Source organism: Ammospiza caudacuta, chromosome 1 (assembly GCF_027887145.1).
Source record: "Ammospiza caudacuta isolate bAmmCau1 chromosome 1, bAmmCau1.pri, whole genome shotgun sequence".
Taxonomy (NCBI): domain Eukaryota; kingdom Metazoa; phylum Chordata; class Aves; order Passeriformes; family Passerellidae; genus Ammospiza; species Ammospiza caudacuta.
The window spans coordinates 140,294,278-140,314,549 of record NC_080593.1 but is presented as its reverse complement, the minus strand read 5'-3'; the positions used below and the strand labels follow the sequence as shown (position 1 = coordinate 140,314,549).

The window sequence follows — 20,272 nt, the reverse complement described above, 5'->3', positions numbered from 1 at the left end:
CTAGCCATGATGTTGTAAGGCAGCTTAGTACTATTGTTCTTTACCTGATTGGCAATTGCTTTACATTCTTTCTGAAAGCAAAACCAAGAAAAAAAGATTAAGAAGAGCTAACTCCATAAATAATTTATGGATGAAGATACATTTCTATTAATAAACAAAATGACAGAAAGAAAAAGAAAGTAACAATAGAAAATCAAGCAGAACAAGAAGAAACTTTTCAACATCTTTTTCTTCATATTTCATCCCTCATTTAAGGTGCTCACATTTATCCAACCTCAGCTCCACATAAATGTCTGTAAAGTCTGAAGGAGAGTAACATTTGCATACTTTTAAATATGAGCAATACAACTAAATTTTATTTTGTTCTGAAATGCTCATGGATATATTTCATGGCTTCATTTGTATTTTCTTATAAGCAAATATTCTTAATGGATTGCAAATGTGCACTCAATTTGTGTATTTGATACTATTTTGCTCAAAGTGGAAGCATGAGTTTGCACATGCTTAAACAGAGGTAAAAAAACAAGGGAAGGAAACAAAATCAGTTGAGAAATGGATTTCACAAGTTAAATGATTGGCAATTGTAGGGCTACTGTTGAGACTTTCCAGAGCTTAAGGAAGAATTAAGGTAGAGAGTGAGAGGAAAAGGTTTCTGGATCTAAAAAGATAGCAAAGATGCTTAAAGTAACGTCTAAAAGTAACATCTAACTATCAGAAAATGAAGTTGTTTTTTTTTTCTGAAAGCCCTTTCTGAATTTTGGTATGCTTGATATCAAGATTGAAGTTTGTGTATGCCAGTCAGTAAGACCAGATGCTGTGAAGCTAACTTAATCCCTTGTGCCCACTTAGATAATATTATGGATTCATACATAAAAGATGGAGTGCAAAAAGTAACCAAAAGAAAGCAACAACCAAAAGGAACTGGAAATGGAAGGAGTAAAAGAGCACAACTAATTTTAGAAACAGCAAAAGAGGATTACTGGTGCCAAGAAACAGTGAAGCAGCTGCTTCTAGAAGATCCAAAGAAGCTTTTGTTCTACTTCAGCCAACAGTTTCTGACTCAAAGGGAGTTTTAACAAGGCAACAAGAAGAGAAACCATCAAGGCAAGGAACTCTCAGTGAATAGAAAAAAGTGCTGAAACACAGATGACCAGACAACACAACCTAGGTAGGGAAATATTTTCATTCTCCTGTAATTGAAATTTCTTGCTGAAATTTCTCTTCTAATCACATTGGTTATTGTTTACCAATGTATTTTAAATATTGTATAAATGAATACCTTTAATGAATAAAATTGCCTATTAAAAGAAAGTAATACACAGAACTCACATGACTGTTTACTTCAATGAAGCTGAGAGCTTCCCACAGTTTCATGTACCTCATCAGATTTCATTTTTTCTGTATAAGTCAATTAAAAAAAAAACAAAACCAAAACTTTAAGGGCTTTAAAGGTTCCTGCCTATTTGCAAGATCTTAAACAGAAAATTAGTGAAATATATTTAATTACATTAAAAATGTGTTTAGAAAAAAATGTGCAATACCCTAGGTTTTCTATTTTTTTGTTGCTGTGGGGTTTTTTTCAATAGGCAACTATATTTTGACTTTGCAGTGCATCTAAAAGAAGACTTTTAGTCTTCTTTTCAAATGTCTAGGCCACAACAGCTTTAGGTATTACACTGAAGCTCAGCTAGGTGAGGCTGCCTTATGAAAAAGAATCTTAAAAAACAGTTTTCATAAACTTAAGAGATCAGAAGGGAATAAGACTGTAATCAGTATAAATGCCAGGGGTTTGGTAGCAGAGGAGTATAGGGCTGAACGTATCACCTCTCCCTTCAGCAGACACTAAGCTGTCCCATGCTGGTCACAACTGGCCACATCTGGCTCCACAATGGACCCACCACAGTACACAAGTGAGTCCATCAGCAGAATTTGTGGCATTTCTATGAAGACGTATTTAAGATAAGGCAATAAACACTGAGGGAAATGAACAAGAAGATCAGAGCATGCAAGCTCCATTCCAGAGCTAGTAATACCATCAAAGGGCTTGCAGTCCATGGATAAGCCACACAGAACCAGGTTCTTCCCCTAAGAGGCAATGATCCATGGTCAATGCACATCAAGGCAGAAGAAATTAGTAAGAGGGAAGAAATGGCAGAAGAAAAGAGTGAGAAATGAGGAGCAGCAGAAATGAATTCCTACACTTTCACCTGAACCTCCTGCAGTGGCTCACGTCACCAAAGAGACAAAGAGTAATCTGTGGTAAAATACAGGAAGGGGAAGTGTTTGGAATGAAGTTAAGCTTTCAGAAGAGGCGAGTAAATGTGTTTTTCATAATTTCTTTACTATTTGTCTTTGTTTTCCAACAGCCAAAACAGTCATTAAAAGGTTTTATAATAAGGCCATTTTTTTCCAGGACAGTTGTTGGTGAGTGATTTGCCACATCTTCATTCCAGCCATGAAACTTCTCACTCTTGTTCTTCCTATTTTGTCCCATTGCACTCTGAGGATGGTGTGAGTGAGTGAGTGAGTGAGTGAGTGAGTGAGTGATGGTGAGAGGGCCTCGTTGCTGCTTAGGGTCAAACCATGACCCAAATACACCAACAAAATGTGCACTACTGCAAACAAAATCAGTAAACCAAGGGAGTGATTAGTTGAAAAGGGTACTGCAGTGCCACGCAGTGACAGACTAAAATTATGCAGTGTTCTGAAGTTCAGAATTTGAATTCCAAGTCCTTAAAAACATGTAACAATAGGCTAAAGAAAATTAAACTAGAGGAAGTACTAAGAAATTAGTAAGTCTGTTTATAGTGGTAATATGTAGCAAACACTATGTTTCAGGAACTCAGAAAGAAGTTACAGTCAATCCGCATCAATTAAACAGGAGAAGGACCTCGGTTTCAACACAGTTATTACAGTGTAGCACTCTGATAAAAAAAGGCTATTGAAAGAATTAACATATTCCCTCTCAAAAGTAATACAGAAATAAACTCTTGAGCATGAGTCAAGCCCTTGTACTACATGACATTTTGCAATACTTTTAATATTTTTATCAATTATCTGACTTTCAGAAAACTCGCGTCACAAAATAAGTGAAATTAAAGTTTGAAAATTGTCCTTACAAAAAGGCTTAAAGTTATCTCTAACTGAAAAATTTAAGGTTATAGTTCTCAAAAAAACTGAAATATTTTGTGCTATATATTTAATATTTATTTTATAAATGTAGGAAGGTTTTTTAATATATCCCATCCCTAGAAATGTTCATGGCAGAGTTTGAGCAACCTAGTCTAGTGGAAGTTTCCCTGCTCATGGCACAGGGATTGGAACTAGATGGTCTTAAAAGTCTCTTCCAACCTAAACCATTCTATGATTCTATGATACTTATTAAATTTCCATAAACTCTTTCCTATAGTCTACCATTAACCTACCAGAAAATACACTTCTCTATTATCTGAACATGAGTTTTTCCTATTTTCTACTATCAAGGTTATTTTTTACTGATCATATAGGCTTGAGTATGCAGATTTAATTCCTTTACATGCTGATTTTTTTTACTGCCTACATTTATTTTAATGTAGCAAAAGACATTTTCTTCATTTGAAGTATGGTGGGCTCTTGCAGCATTTGACAACTTGCTATTTAGTCCACTTTAACACACATTCAGCAATACACAGTTAAATATTAAATGAGCAAACCAAAATAGTAAAACCACTATTATTTAATCACTACATTCTTAGGCAGTAAGGAGAAATAGAAGACACACAGCATATTCAAATCTTCCACACCTACAAATTCGCATGTTTTATGGGTCTTGGGTAGAACACATATTTAAAAATAAACATAATCCTGTTATCTTTCATTAGCTATTACCTCACATTTTTGACAGGAATGCACGTATGTTTACCATGAGACATTGTTTGTTCTTCTTTTCTCATTAGCTCAAAAGAAGTAGCTCAACAATTCAAAACACTCCAAAAATAGTTATCATATGGTTTCTCAATTGTGGGGTAGATTTATTACAGAGAATTCCTATTTCCTATCTTTTTACAGTCCCATAAGCTAGCAACTTCTTAGCAGAGAGTGGTTTATCATACGTGGTATGAAAGATATGCAAAAAATGAGTCAATGTTTTCATAAATCATTATAGCAGCCCTGAAGCTACATTAAGAAAGCTTCTTTCATTTAAATTCATTCAGAATACACATTCAGAACATCTATGAACTCAGGAAGTCCAAATAAAGATATACAATACCTGCTGGAAATAGTAATAATTTTTTTCTGTTCTTGTTTAGAATGTGCTATCTGAGGCAATCACACAGAGTTGTAAAACTTGCTATTATCAAAAATCAAATTAAAAACATTTGTCATAGGCTTTAGATAATTGCATTTTTTTGCGTTACTTAATTAATTTTATCAGATTCCAAAAAACTTACTATAACTAATTTCTTTCTATGCTAGATTTTCCATTAGAAACTGTAAAAAACATTCCTGAACTAGATCTTGGTAGGAATGCCATGATGTTTTTCATCAGATAAATGAAAAAAGCACAAAAACACAAAAAGGGGCTACTGTTCCCTGAAGATCCATTGATACACTGTGGATATTGAAAAATATTATTTGCAGTATTACCTTGCACTACTGACATTTAGTTTTCATTAGCACTTCATAATTAGAATGACCTTGTTTCAAACAGTGACATTCTCAAAATTATGCTTAAGATGCTTTCCCTCGTACTCAAAATAAATGTTTGTTCATAAAAATTGTGAGTAAGAACCTTTCTGGTTAATTAAAACTTTATTAATGCAAAGTATTCTAAAACATAGTAAAAAGTAATAGTGATTAAATGCTACTTTAGTGAACAGAAACTTACTGCTTTACAAATATGACTTATATAACTCTAGAGTAATTCCTATAATTTAATGATAAAGACATTCTTTCTGTTACTGTTCCACAGTATTTTTCAGAATATTAGGACCATTTTAAAAGCTAAGTACTTGCACAGGTTAAAGTAAAGCAGGGATCTCCCATAATATTTTTTTGGTAACTGAATTTAGATACACTAGATAACACACCACCCATATTCTAACAGACTGTAACTTAATATAGCAGGTTGAAAAACAAGCTATACTTTTTTGAGGTGCTTTTGTTAACGTAACCCTTCCCATTTCCTAAAACTTCATGCATTATTTTTTCTAACAAATACAGCCACAATTAAAATTTATTTCTTTAAATGTACCTTGGTAGTGGGCACTAAATCCACGGTACCGGTGATTGCTGTCTGTTACAAAATGTAGTCTGAGCCAGTTTTTGTTGCTTATAACTGGAGGAGGTATATTCATTCCAGAAAGCCTGAAATAAAACAAATAAATAAAAAAAATTTAATAAAGGATCTCAATATTATCTGGAAATTTTTTATATCCAAACTAGCATTCATTGACATGCCCTATGTGGGACTTTTTATTTATTGGGTAGTAGCATTTCAACAAGCAAGAGCAGACAAAATTGTACATTATGCCCGACCAAGTGATGGGGTACAAATCAGTGCTAAGCCAGAAACTATACAGCCACGTTATTGGTCAGGCACAGCACTGTAAAGATGGAAGTACATCGCACTCAGGCTAGAAAGAATTTGTGTCAATACAGGTGAGATAATGGGCTAGACAGAACACTGCTCTGGGCACCAGGGAAAGTTTGTACCTTGTGACTTTCACCTTCAAGACACGGAAGAAGAGATCTTAGGTTATGCAAACTACTATCTAAAATGATAAAACAGACATCTACTTTTCAAGAGTAATTAATTTTTTATTTTTAGGGTATAAAGATAAAAGAAATATTCCATCACTTGTGTGGATTTGAAAATTAATTGTCAGATGTACAAGAAGAGTAGAGCATTCTAGTGGATTCACCCCAGCTAGCAGTCAGGCACCACACAGCTGCTCACTCCCTTCCTTCCCTGCCCCAAACAATTGTAAGGGGAGAGAACAGGAAGAGCAAAAGCAAGAAAGACACTTCAAAAGACAGTTTTGTAAGTGAAGAGTTGAGAAAAAAAGGAAGTGATACAAAAGCGATAATTGACGATATTCCACAAATAGATCAATCAAAATGGTCTCCAATGACTAGCAGCTGTCTCTCAGCACCGCTAATTTTTTATTGCTGACCATGAAGTTATATTATATGAAATATCCTTTTGGTCAATTTGGCTCTGTTTAATTTTTTTCCCTTTCCAGTACCCTATCTATGCCAGGTCTACTCACTAAGGGGAAGGAGGAGGGGGCAGAGGACGCCTTGGTGCTGTGCAAGCATGGCTCAGAAGCAGCCACTACACTGTTGTGCTATCAACTCTGGTTTAGCCACAAATCCAAACTATAGCACCTTGTAGTCTTCTATGAAAAAAATTAATTATGAGCCATTAGACCCAGTACAAAAAATTACCTGGATTTTTTTTAATGTTTTGTTTGTTTTTGTATTGTTCTGTTTGTTTTTTAGCATAAGGATATTGCTCCAACTATAGTAGCGTTCATCTTGATTGGCTCATTAAGAAGGTCTGAATTTAAGTTCTTTTTTGTGTAGTGTTTTTTTTTTTCCTTGTTGTTGTTATTTTATTTTTAAATGATATATCATGTTTTAAAAAAGGAGAATAAAGTTTAGATAAAAAATTATTCCACCAAAGCAGTAATTCAATATACATTTCTCACCAAAACCAGAAAGATAAGTCACATCTTCAGAATGTCAACATACTTACCTATGCTCTTCCATTTAGTTATAAACAGAATGCTTCCCGTAGTTAAAATAAAATACTAGCCAACAAGTATGCCATTTTATGTTCAGAAATAATGAATTCCTATTTTATTTTAAGAAAAACTGTATTCATAATAAATCAATTCTGAAGTTATTTTTTTGAGTGAAATAAAACCCCAAACCTTGCTTAAATAAATAACTAGTAAGTTTGGATAGGTACCATAATGTGGGGAAGACTTTTGAAATAATAATAGTTTAGAGGTAATGTTCTTTTCATCTTTTCCTACTCACTTTACCTCAAAACAAAACATGTTTAAGACAACTTCCCAAATTTCTGAAACTGTAGTAGTACCTTTTTCCCTCAGGCACTGATATAAATGACATCTATTGACTGACACCATAGGCTATTAAAACTCCTTCACATGCTTGCAAGAGGATGTTTTCATACTGTGGAAACATATTACCTCACATAATTCATTTTAGTTGAACGACACATAAGAATCTAAGATTTTTAAGCTTATGAAATTGACTTTCAGTTTTAGATCCAAGAAACCCTGTTGATGAAGTTAAAAAAAAAAAAACAAACGCAATCAACCAAACAAAAAAATAGTGCTATTAGATTGCAACCGGATGTGGTATGAGATTGCAACAGAATGCACATTGCTCTGTACTAAAGTCATATGCACTAGCACATATATAAAGTGTAAGAGACAGAAGCCTACACCTTTTGATTAGAAAACATCAAATATTTCTGCATTTTCCTCGTGAATTTTAGAATAAAGCACACTTTTTAACAGATACAAAGGGGCTTTAGTTGCTACACATTTCGTATTATAGATAAAAGTGTGCTTTAATTTGTGTCTTCTTTTTTGGAAGGTAGAGGTTAGGGTATCCTATATGGTACAGCTATTTCTCTCTATAATAATATTACCTAATGATGCAAGAGGAAATTGCCCTTTTATTTAAATTCTCACTCTATAAATAATTGTTAGGGAATGTAGAGACAGAGGCAACAACCTTTCACTGCTTGCATATTTTAGAATAAACCTATTACTGGAAGAGGTCTTACTGAACAATTGAAGTAAAATAAGTCTGTAGAACACATTTTCTAATCTGTATTTTGACTCATATATTCTGCCTATAAGAAGGTTTCTTTTCAATAATCACAAAACTATGTGAAAAATACATTGCATGTTTATTGTCCAAGACATGAGAAAATACTACCCTAGACATTTAAATATGTTCACAGTAAAATATTAATTTTGTTTCTAAAATAACTAAAAATCTAGTTTACCTATCAAATCAGATATTTTCTAATATATGCATCCTTACATCTATGCTGACATCTAATTAAATTCACAGTTCCTACAATCCAATTTTTACAGTTCATGGGTTCTAAGGGATTCTTCCCAGAAAGTAATTTGCAAACTGACAGAATTTATTCTGTTGATATAACTGTCCCTTTTCTTGTGTCAATTTATCTTCTCAGCAAATTATAAAGCTGTTCATCATAATAATATATTGGCAGCTCAACCTACTTCTCTGTCAGTTACTTTCCAAGCGTAGTTATGCTGCATCATCTACAATATTTCCCTAAAGTTCAAAGTAAAACACCATATCTTCCATAAAGGAAACACAGCTGTCTCATGTTCTTTTATAATTCAAAAGATGTAGCTCCCTCTCAAGCTGCACAGAATCCTGCATAGTAAATTTCAGTCAACAGAGAGTAGGCTGCCCTTCTGCAGATGTCTTTCATAAACCCTTAGAAATGTTCATGGAGAATCTTGGCTGTGAACCAGAGACTTAAAGTCTCTTACCACTATGTGCAGTCAACAGCACCGACTGTTATCTACTGCAAAATGTATTTGAAAAAGGAAGTGCTTCCTGAAACAGTGCACCTTTGTTGTTAAAAAAAGGACTAATAGAAATGTAAAACTGCATGTAGATATGTCAGTGAAGTTCCCATCTATGCACTTAGTTTGTGTGTAAACCACAGTTTACAGGAGAAATAACGGACTAACATTTTTGAGAACCAAAATTTCATTCTTCTTGCACTTCATTACAACAATATGCCTCTACTCCCTTCTTTTGTACTCTATTTAGGTAGTAATTAAAAAAAGAAATTTGCCTGTTTTGTGCTAATTCTGATCCAGTGAAGTCAATTAGTATTTTATTTGCCCTCAGAATTCCAACACATCATTCCCACCTTAAGCTGAAGAATGGATTTCAGGGTTGATGTGTTTTAATAGCGTAGTGCACATCCTCTATTTCTTCCAGAAAAGGAACAGTATACATTTACTTTCACATTTGAAATGTATACTGTCAGATAGCTATAATCTTGACAAGTAATTTGAACATTCTCTTCTTGCTCATGTACCAGACTTTAGCTTTAATTTCTAAAAGTCATCTAAAATGACAGCTCTTACAAACATATTGTCACTGATTGTCACAATTGTCAATACACTGATTATTATGATGTAATACAGGCCTTAATTTAGTGATTCAATACATCCAAAAGTATTCCAAAGGGAAAAAATTTTTGCTTTTCTTTAAAAAAATATACAGCATACTTTCCCCAAAACTTCTTAATTAAGCATAGAGTTTCTACATTTCCTCATATCCCAGCTTCACAGAAATTGAATTAATTAAAAAAAAAAAAAAAAAGAGGTTGATACCACTCTTATAAACAGTGCTGAAACCCTTTCTAATTCTACTAAAGCCTTAGGCTAACAAAGACTTAGATCTAAGCATGGCTAAGTGCATACATAGATCTCATTGCTCATTTTATATGCACTACAAAATCCTAAGTGCTTGTTTTGATGCAAACTGCAGCTGTGTGCATTCTTTCTCATTGGTATTATTTGCATGTTTAAATAAAACCACTTTATATAAAGCTTTGATTAAAAAAGGGCAAATTATCACATGTTTTGATAGGGCCTATGCAGGTTCATACATGTGCTACTGGGGTTTAATGCTTACACAGCATAATGCAGTGAAAGAGAGAGTAGCCACGTGTCCCTTGAAAGGAGAGGAGAGACTTACTCAATGACCTGATTGATGACCTCTCTGGTTTGGCTAAATTATGCTTAAATTAAGCAGTGCTTGTATTAAATATAAATTTGAAGTAGCAACATCATACAGCTTATTGTGTCTCCTGTATTTGTATGCAACATATACACATTACCAATGACTTCTGGGACCCTTTCTTTTGTTCTTCATGACTGCCTTGACCCCATAAAGCAGCACCTCACATAGCAAGGTTCATAATAAGCATCTTTTGCAAAGGATCCACCACACAATGCAGATTTAAGGGCACAAGATTAAAATTCATGTCTCTCATTCAATAAATCCATATCTGTTTAAAACAAGCAGTTGCACACTAGAGAAGCAAAGCTGATTTCAACTCAATATTTAATATATTACTCAGTCTGAAAGATTCTGAATGATTTAATGATAAAGTTAACATATCCCTCCCGTTGCACCAACTCAGTTTGTATGATGTTTACACTGAAGTTCAGACTCTAACCTATCTCTTTGGTCAAGCACTAAAAGACTAAGTATTTTGTAGGACTAGGCATATCAATATTTTTTTTTTATGTTTTCAATTTCACTGATGAGTTTAATGGGTCTTAATGGCATTCATTATAGATGTGAGTGTCCGTTGCATGACAGCTTTGGTTACTGTTCTTTTTTTTCCTGGAAATGTTCTATACAAATTATATTAAATCATTTCAGAGAAGGACATGGCTCTGACCTCTATTGTCAAAAAGCAAAGAAAGCTCCACTAACTTCCTATGTTTCTTACAAAATCTATTGCTGTCGAAGCTGATAACTCAGGATTTAAATCTTTTTGAAGATATCATATAGATATTAAATGCTAATAGGCATTTTCTCTTGTCTTTGGATAACAACAAAGGTCAACAAAATGGATAATTGCCTGTAAATTTTGCTTCTGTGAAGAATTTACAACATAAAGTTAATATTTTAAGAGCTGTGGTTTCCCTAGAATTTTAATTGTAGCTTACATTTATAATATTAATACTGTATTCAGTAAAAGACTAAATGAGACATCTCTGTGACAGAAGCTACAGAACTTTAATTCTAAGTTGAATTTTTCATTTAATTGTATATATGAAACTCAAACTGCTGGTGGGTTGCATCAGGGCTGCTTTTGTATGTGCAGTCAGTACACTCAAGTCATTAATTCCCTGCATGATTAAGAAATTGTCCACCTTGTGAGATAGATTGGCTTCAGAAAGGAGACTAATTTGAAAGGTAATTACAATATTAAAATAAGCAGTTTCCCAGATGAGACTTCAAATGATGAAAACAAAAATAACACAGGAAGAGAAAGATGAACTTGGAAATAAAGCAAACATATATATAAAAGAAACAAAAGAAGAGGATTAAGTTATTCTTCTGCATAGCCATAGTCTAATGCCCAGTCATAATAAATGACAGAACACATCATTCCACGAGAAATTAAACGGTCATAATTTAGTATTTAAAGAGGAAAGAAAAAAAAGTCTCTTCCTAAAATGAGCCCATTCTCAATGGTAAATATTCATGAGAAAAGTAAAGGTAAAATGCCCAAACAAAGATACCTTAAAATCTACCACTGTAATAGAATTTTGAGGGCAATATATAACCCAAGTTTTAAGTGGTTATGAAGATATTAAAATACCCAATTTTTATCGTCAGTCCCTGTAATATTTACAGCTGGTCTGATCATTCATATATCAGGGAATGAGGACACTCACAGGTCTGATATTATATTAATTGTTGTTTCCATATCTCAGAACTGCAGCCAAATGAATGACAAAAACCAGGTTTTATTTTTAGAACAGTAAATTGCCACTCTTCAAATTTAGACTCATGAGCTATTTAGAACTAAACTAAGGGTTTAGGTTGACACTTCACTACAATCATTTATTTCTGATTTATAAAACAAAAACATGGAAACTTAGATAAGTGAGTGCTTGAGAGGAAGAGGAAAAAAGTTCTATATTATTTAACCGCGAAAAAAATATTTTTTTCTGTAAAGTACTTTAATAATCTATTAATTAATTTTAGTTATTCATCTAGATGAATAAAAATAATTCACCCTTTGACTCTTGTCAAGTACATTATGATGTCTGAAAGACCGAAAAAAAAGGTCTTTGTTTTAAAAATGTCAGTGTTGAAATATATGAAAGCTTTGTCTTGCCTTTGCAATGCTAGAAAAAGTTCAGTTTTAGAGTAGAGTCACTGTCATATAAAGCAGCTCCATGAGAAGCCTGTGTAAAATCATCAAGGACTGAATAAAGGTCCAAGGGATGATTAATGAAAGTTTATAGTACTATGGATATGAAATGTTGAAAAGCATCAAGATTGAGAAATACTTTTTGAATTCAAAAGTTGATTGCTCCCCACAAAGCCAGATGTTCCTATGTCAAAGTTTTGCAACTAATCTCTTAACTTGACAGAATAATAAAGTATGAGGAAAGGAGCCTTCTAAACACAGAATTGTTAGCTCATGATACATATAATCTTGTCTTTGTGACATAAGAAAATAACACTGATGGACAGTGGTGTGTCCTGATTGCCTGCAGGCGTAGTACAAGCTGCTGATTTTCATACAGATGTCAGGGTCTTAGAAGGAATCATTTTTCATAAATGTGATGTAAATATCTTATGTACGAAGTGACCTTGCACTCAAGACTCAATTTCCTTGAGCATATCATAGAAACAATATAAATACATATTCACCTTTCCTGGTCTGGGCTGCACATGGTGGTTAATACATGGACCTTTCTACCACACAATCTGTGAGGAGTTGCACATGCAGCTCTTTGGTGTAGTTGGTGAGACCAAGCTGAGGGCAGTCAGTAAAGAGCAGAGGCAGGCAAGTCTGGATGCACCGCTGGGAAGGTACAGGCCCACCTGGTGCAGGCTGTGCAGTTTAGGGCTCCCACCAAGGCACCGATCCTGCTGGCCCAGAACCTTTGCTAAGGTGGACACCAAGAACTGTCCCAGGATGTTTTTTCCTGCACGTGCTAAATCAAACTGTCTCTTTCAAGAATCTCAAATCTGAGGGCCTTGGCTGGAGAGGGGAGGACCCTGGACAGGTCCTCCATGAAGATGAATGTGATTATCTGACCTTTTTCCATGGAATCATGCACGTTTCTTCCCCCTACTTTCACAGCAAATCTAAATAAAACTAAATTGAATACAACTTGTATGTGACCAATTCTTTTTTGGGTAACAGTCAAACTGAATAACTGGATATAAGCCTGTGAGAGGCTTATATCATTTACCTCTCTTAAAATGTTGCCACACTCAATTTCTGAAGCGACTGTTTTCTTTTCAATTCTATATAAGAAATTGTTATACTTATAAGTATTGCCTGAGCAGGAGAAGGAAGCTTGTTCTTGAGTCTTTCTGGTAAGTGTAAATAAATGAATGAAACTAAAAAATATTACACTTGCCCTACAATTTGATGTTCTGCAATAGTATTTATTTACACACAAAATCTTGTTGGGATAGAAAAGAAGAGACTCATGTCAAAATTATTATTAGTCCAATAAATGCTTTAACAGACTAACAGTCTAAATATTGAAAAGTCTCATTAATGCTATCGGTAACTTATTTATTTAAAGAAAATTTTCTAACATCTATTTTCTTTATATGTCCAAATTTTAAGTGTCCTTCTGTACCCTGAGATCAGCACTTCATTCTTCCCTAAATAGATGGGGAAAATTTTTATTGTGAGTCATTCTGCCCCTCTAGTGCACTCTGGTGAGGCCCCACCCAGAATACTGCATCCAGCTCTGGAGTTCCCACCACAAGAAGGACATAAATCTGTTGGAGTAGAGAGGGGGTCCATGAAAATGATTAGAGGTATGAGGAATGGCTGAGAGAATTGGTATTTCTCAGCCCAGAGAAGGAATGGCTCCTGGGTGACTTAACTGTGGCCTTTCAGTTCATGAGGGGAGCCTATAAAAAAGCTTGAAAGGTATTTTGACAAGGTCATGTGGTGATAGGACAAGGAACGTGGCATTAAACTAAAAGAGAGTGGGTTTGGATAAGATGCTAGGAAGAAATTTTTTACTGTGAGGATGGTGAGGCACCAGATCGTGTTACCCGAAGCTGGGGATACCAATCCCTGGGAGTGCTCATGGCCAGGCTGGATGGGGCTGCAAGTAACCTGGTCTAGCAGACAGTGTACCTGCCCACAGCAGAGACATTGGAACTAAATCATCTTTAGGGTCCTTTCAACCCACACCACTCTATGATTCTATAACCAGTATCCTGAGATCATCATGATACCACTCTCCTTCCTCAGTCTTGAGTCATCCTTGGGCTGATGCTTCCTAAACAGAATCTTTGTATTTTCTCATTGGTTCCCAGCCTTCTCAAGACCCGATTATCATAGAGGCCCAGCATGTGTTGCACAGCAACTGCTTAGGGTTGTTAAACCTTTGGTGAAGATGATAGTTACACAGTTATAACTATCGTCTATAACTATAACTATCATCTATAACTATAACTATATATAGATAGTTATATAGTGACTTGAACAGCAGACAAAGAAAAGATAGAAACAGCTCAGGTTAAGACACTTCAGAAGAGTCCTAAGAGAATCCAGCTGTCAGATCAATACACAGCCATACAAGGCCTGTGACCACTTCCCAATAATACGGCAAAAGTCATATTTGCTGACTTATCAGTTGTTATCAGTATGGCCAGATGGACACTAAAGAAACATGGAGACACTAGAAATAGGAAGCAAAGAGCACTTATCTATGAAGCTAATTCTCATTTAACTTCTTCCCATAATCCTTAGTGTTTCCTGTAACTTAGTATTTCATGTAAATAAAGTAGGTAAAATGAACACCTCATATAGGTATATCAAACTGGTAAAATACTCTAATTGTATTTTTCTGTAGTGCATGAAAAGAAATTGGCATGCAGCTCTGGATGGTGATAAAGTTTAAAATATAAGTCAAATTACTCCCACTCTGCAGCAAAATTGAGAACCCCATGGGTCTTATAAGAAAAAGTACTTCTAGACTTTGAGTTTTCCTGAGTATCTGCCACTCTCATTGTTCACATTTAGATATGCAAAATGCAAATATCTTAAAAGAGTTGTACCTTAACATTAGAATAAAAATTTGAAATGCTGTCATTTAAAGTCTGAGTCAGTTATGTTATTTCATCTTTTAAGGGTAATAATAAGACAGTCCTGAAATGCCTTTAAAGAACAACTCATCAATACAAAGTAAGGGGATAAACATTAAACATTTCAATTCAAATTACAGATGATCTTTTTCTGAGACTTTACTTTATCCTTTCTTCCTCCTGTTTCTTCCCTTTGAAAATGTATAAAGGTAGATATCAAAATCTGCCAGTAAAGGCTCATTTTACTGCATAATTTAAATATAATTGTGTAATCCACCTTCTATGGAAGGTGGATTAATATTTTGCTCAGCTATATATTGTGCAAGAACTTCCTTTTATATATCAAATTTTGTGTCTCCTTTTAATTCTACTGGATTAATCACATTAGACATTCAATTTTTTAAATTGATTTCATTTATCTGTTGTGACTTGTCCCCCTTCTTCAATATATCTATAAGAAATTTCTTAATAAATTTGTACAACGTATACTTCAGTGTTTGATAAATACCAAGAAACTATCATTCTTTACATAATGAGGATGATGATGATAGTAATAACAATAACAATAATTTTTAAATTTCCAACACATAGATAATATTTTTTCTCCACCACAAAAATCTCTAACCTGACAAAGACATGAAAAAAAATACCAGCAGCTGAAGCCAATGATAAACACATGGAAAGTGTATTGTTCCCCTATTTTTACGACAATGGTGAGTAACTATCAGAACATATTGAAAAAAAAAAAAAAAAGAGTTAAATATTTTAATCACTTAGGACTTTTAAGAGAAGACTGGTTTGTTCTGACTTTTTTTAAATTAGCATAGAAAAACAAATGAAATGTACAAGGCTCTCATTTACGGGAAGGGGCACTAGGTTATCCACTAATTCTTTCTGGCACTAAACCCTGCATCTGTGAAACACGTATTGAATCTAAAAAATTAGAAGAGTTGCTTCTCTCATTCAAAAACAATGCCTTTCTTACTGACCCCTGACACTAGTAACTGAAATTCTCTCTTCTGTTCCTTGCTAGGAACACATGACCTTTTCTATTCTGTGTGTATTCTGGAGATTACTGGCATATCTAGACAATGAAGAGCAACACCTCTGAGATATTCAAGTCAGCACCAAGCACCTCATTAACTCTGAATTCTGGACATCACACATCTGCTTTACAGTTTGAACCACTGGAGAGCACACGGTGTAGATATCAGATAACAAATGAATGAGCACCAGAGCCCTTCCCCTTTGTGCCGCATAACTAACATTCTGGAGTTAAAACACTCCCGTGCTTCAAACTGAAAAAACATTCAGAGGTATTCATGCACTCAAAAGCACCAATATTTGCAGTGAGCAAGGATTCCTATTGTTAGAACTGTACTGCTTCCAGTTCTAGACCTATGCTGGTATGACACTGAACTGAACCCTGTATGAGTGTGTAAAGAAAGTCTGGGCCAAATTCTACCGATTTACAAGAGATCATGTTGAAAAGGATTGACCAAACTTTAGTATTGATGTACTCTTGAGTTTATTGAGTTTATTATTGAGCTTCCATATGCTAAGACATCCAGAAAAAACAAGGACATAGTTTTTCAGTGTGTTTAGCATCTTTTAGAAAATAAATATTATATGTTGTAGTGTGTTTTTAAGTTTCTCAGTTTGCTCCCTCATTTTAAGTATGTTCTCCCTTTGTTCTCCATAAATGGCTCCTCTCTTCCCAGTTTTCCCGCCACTATTGCCCTGACAGTTGAGTTACTATGGTTACCCCTGCCCCCGTTAGTTGTCAATCTCCCAACTTACATAACTGCTCCTCCCTTATCCCACCATATAAGTAAAGTTTTCCTCCCCCCTGGGCCCAGTCAATCACCCCCCACTCCTCCCTGCTTTCGAGAACATTCTTCTCTCTGGGGGTTGTGGTTGGCTGGCGTCCCGGGGCCCCTCCTTTGTTCTATGCTTATTGGATAAGTTCTTGTGTCAGTTTTCTTCTGTACAGCCCCATATGTTCCCCTATTGGTTAGCTGGGCTTCCCCTCCCTTCTCCACCCCTTCCCTGTAAAAACTTTGTCTCCCCCCCATGTTCGGGGCTATTTGCTGTGGGTTTTTCCACCTGTTGGTTGCCCTTTTTGCTGCCTGTGGGCTCCTCAATAAACCGATGTTTTACCCCCAGCAAGTGGTCGCCTCCTCACTCGTCTCGTCCTGCGTGAACCCAAGTCCGCAATCCAGCCCAGCCCGAGGCCAGGACGCCAAGGGGGGCTGGCTTCTGATGCGCAGGGGCGTCGGCCGCTTCTCCCCTTTTGCTAGCTTAGGGCCGCGCGCGCACTCGCGCAATTATACAAAGAATTTTAAAAAGCAATATTTGTGTCAAACCTTATGGAAAATGAGACCAGTAATTTTGGTTTCTTAAGTTGAAGCATAAGCAAGTATAAGTGTAAAAATTATTTATGTCAGTTCTTAATAGAAAAGTGTGTGTAAAATTACAATTTATATAATTTTATTTTTTTTTAAAAACTAAATGCTACTCTCAGAGATGAGAATATGCTTTGGGAAACTGCATGGGGCCTGACTGCTAGCAACCTGTTGTTTCCAGTAAATCAGCCAGTGAACAAGCCATGACACAGCATTTTCATCTCTCCATGATTTGATAACATGTATCCAAAATGAACATTTGGTATTTAACTTTTCAAAAAAAGACATCACACTTTCCATAAACAGAGGCTGTACTGAGGATTAAAGAGCAATAAATGTCTAAAAATATACAACAAGACACTATGAAATAAGAAGAATGTATAAGATTTTCTATAATACTATAAAATCCCATAGTCTCCTTTTTAACTAGGGGCAATTATTATTGTTAAAAAAACAAAAGGTGACTGATAGTTGAAAGTACTTCAAATTGATTTTGCTATATAAATCTATGTTACTCAAAAAAACTCCTTGGATTCACAAGTCTTCAATTTACAGCTGAAAGAGACATAACAAAATGTAAATAAAGCTTTGTTCCTTAGAAAGTTAAACTAAAGTTTTCATTGTCCTATAAGCAAATATAATTTGTTGCTAACCCTCACGTCTTTGCCTCTCCCTCTGCCACAAAAAATGAACCAAGTAGACCTGCTTAATAATGTTGGCTTTTACAAGGAACACAAAATATTTACAATAATATTTATTTTTAATAAAATTTATGGAATTACTCAGTATATTGATTAATAAGCATAAAAATTTTGCTAGAGAAAAAATAAGAGTTTTATAAAATCTATCAATATTCTTTGGTTTTGGAATGAAATATCTTACTACTCTAGGAAATTCTGGTATCCGAGTTGAACATCCAGCTGATTATGCAGATTTTCCAGACTGGACCAGATTTTAAGCAAGTGTCCCTTACAAGAATGATTTTTATTTACTTTACCACATACATAAAGTATAACAGCAAAAATCGAAGTTGCCAAAAGAAACCTTTGTTCATGAAATTTGACTGGAAAGAAATATATTCTAAATTATGCAGTAAAAAAGATAATATCAGTTTTAAAATATCTTGTATCAGAATCTATTATCTATAAATATGATACCTTTGCTGATATTAGTGGTAATGAGATAATGTTATCTGAACATCTTGAGCAACTCTTCTGAAAAATATGAGTTGAAAAGTTCGGAAGTACTCAGATCTAATAACTGATAAAAGATAGTTGGTCACTAATTTACATGCTATACATTAAGACTGACCTTTAAAGTATTGACTTACAAGAATGTAATTATTAGAAAGTTAACCAGAGATGGGCAGGTGAAAGCAAGCTTAGGCCACACAACTGTGCCCGTATTCTTTAGTCTCAACCCTTAATACCCATTCTGGCATGACTCACCAAACAAATGTTGGGCTTACTGAGCTACACCACCACCTGATGATTTAACATTGTTTCAAATGTTGTTTTTTTTTTTAATTTATTTTATCAATATATACTTGGAAATACCCCATAAGAAAACATGAAAAGATTTGTGTTAACTGCTAATGCAGTTTTAAAGGCTGCATAAATATCAAGTGTCATTTACATTTATAAATGAACATCAATGCACAATTTTTTTCCAGCTAAATAAGAATTCAACCCTTTTCAGAATCTTTATTCACCGTACCTGCAACTTACAAAAATTGTATGCTTGTATAGATGCATGGCATATACTATAAAAACAATTTCCTTTTGCACACATAAAAGCATGTGCACACAAGGAGACACTGTTCAATATTTTTCTTATGAATATTTAATTGTTTTGTATTTTCTTGATCTATTTAATCACTGTTAGTACTCTGACTGGGTATTTAGTCCTTACTTTATTTGATATTTACTCCTATGACTTCTTTATTTAGTCTACAGCGTTTTGTACTCTCTGAAGTAAATTTCACATGTTCAAGTTCACTTTGATTTATCAGCATTATTTTGAAGTATATTGCTGTCCTTTAAAAAGCCTATAACCCTCTGGATTGAAATTATTGATATTTATGTATAATCCTTCTTCCACTGAGATATTGCAAAAATATTTAACATTACCAGGCCTAGATCTAATTCATTTAAGATGCAGCACAACATGACTTACAGAGACTAAACAGTACATATTCTTTGTGTGCCTTTTCCCAATTAAGTACACCGCATATATACAGACAACATTGACTCTTTTTTCTACTAGTTTGTAATAAAAAAGTGCTAGGTAAAAAGAATTAATTTTTTTCATTCAGTAGTTTTTCATCACCTACTCCATTATTTTTACATGGTTCAGCACCAACTGTCTCTATTACAACTCTCCAGGTGTCCCTTTCCTTTGCCCTCTGCTGCTTTTGTTTCACTGAGGAACCAATTTTTCTTGTTTTCTCTTTCCTTGTAATGTAGTTACAAGCTCTCTCCATCATTGTCTTTTATATCCTTTGGTAATTGTAATTCAGCAACTGTGATAGCCTTTCTTACTTATTCTCAAAGCTTCTTAGTATTTTATGCTTTTATTCATTAGTCATGTGGTTCTTTTCTCACCTTTTGCAAAATTTCTTTCTGCTCTGTATATCTTTATGACTGCACCAGGAGCTTTAAAGGTCTCTTACTGTGATAGATATCTTTCTTTTGAAATAGGGTAGCCTGCTATTATGTACTTGATATATTCACTTCCACTTACTGCCAGATCTCCTGTGGATTATATTAGCCCCTTCTTTTCTGAAGTGGTTTTGGTAGGTTTTTTAATGCCTGATGTCCTTCTCCCCAATACTGATGTCTATTTACCCATAAACAGTAACAAAATTCCATTCAAACTGCCTTAATCCTTCATATTTTTAGATAAATATTTTTTCCCATAAAAACAAATATCTTCATATGTCTATATAATCTATATAATGCCACTCTTCTCTT

General features: G+C 34.5%; 1 protein-coding gene across 3 annotated transcripts in view; it reads right to left on the bottom strand.

The window, feature by feature from the left end:
• CSMD3 (CUB and Sushi multiple domains 3) overlaps positions 1–20,272 on the bottom strand; it is a 586,238-nt gene that overhangs the window by 370,350 nt on the left and 195,616 nt on the right. For 2 of the 3 annotated variants that reach the window (XM_058820594.1, XM_058820602.1), the window contains exon 6: positions 5,234–5,346. In XM_058820594.1, the coding sequence (XP_058676577.1) occupies positions 5,234–5,346 (113 nt within the window). Of the gene's footprint in view, positions 1–3,552; positions 3,556–5,233; positions 5,347–20,272 lie in introns of all 3 variants that reach the window. The other variant, XM_058820586.1, reaches the window with a different exon arrangement.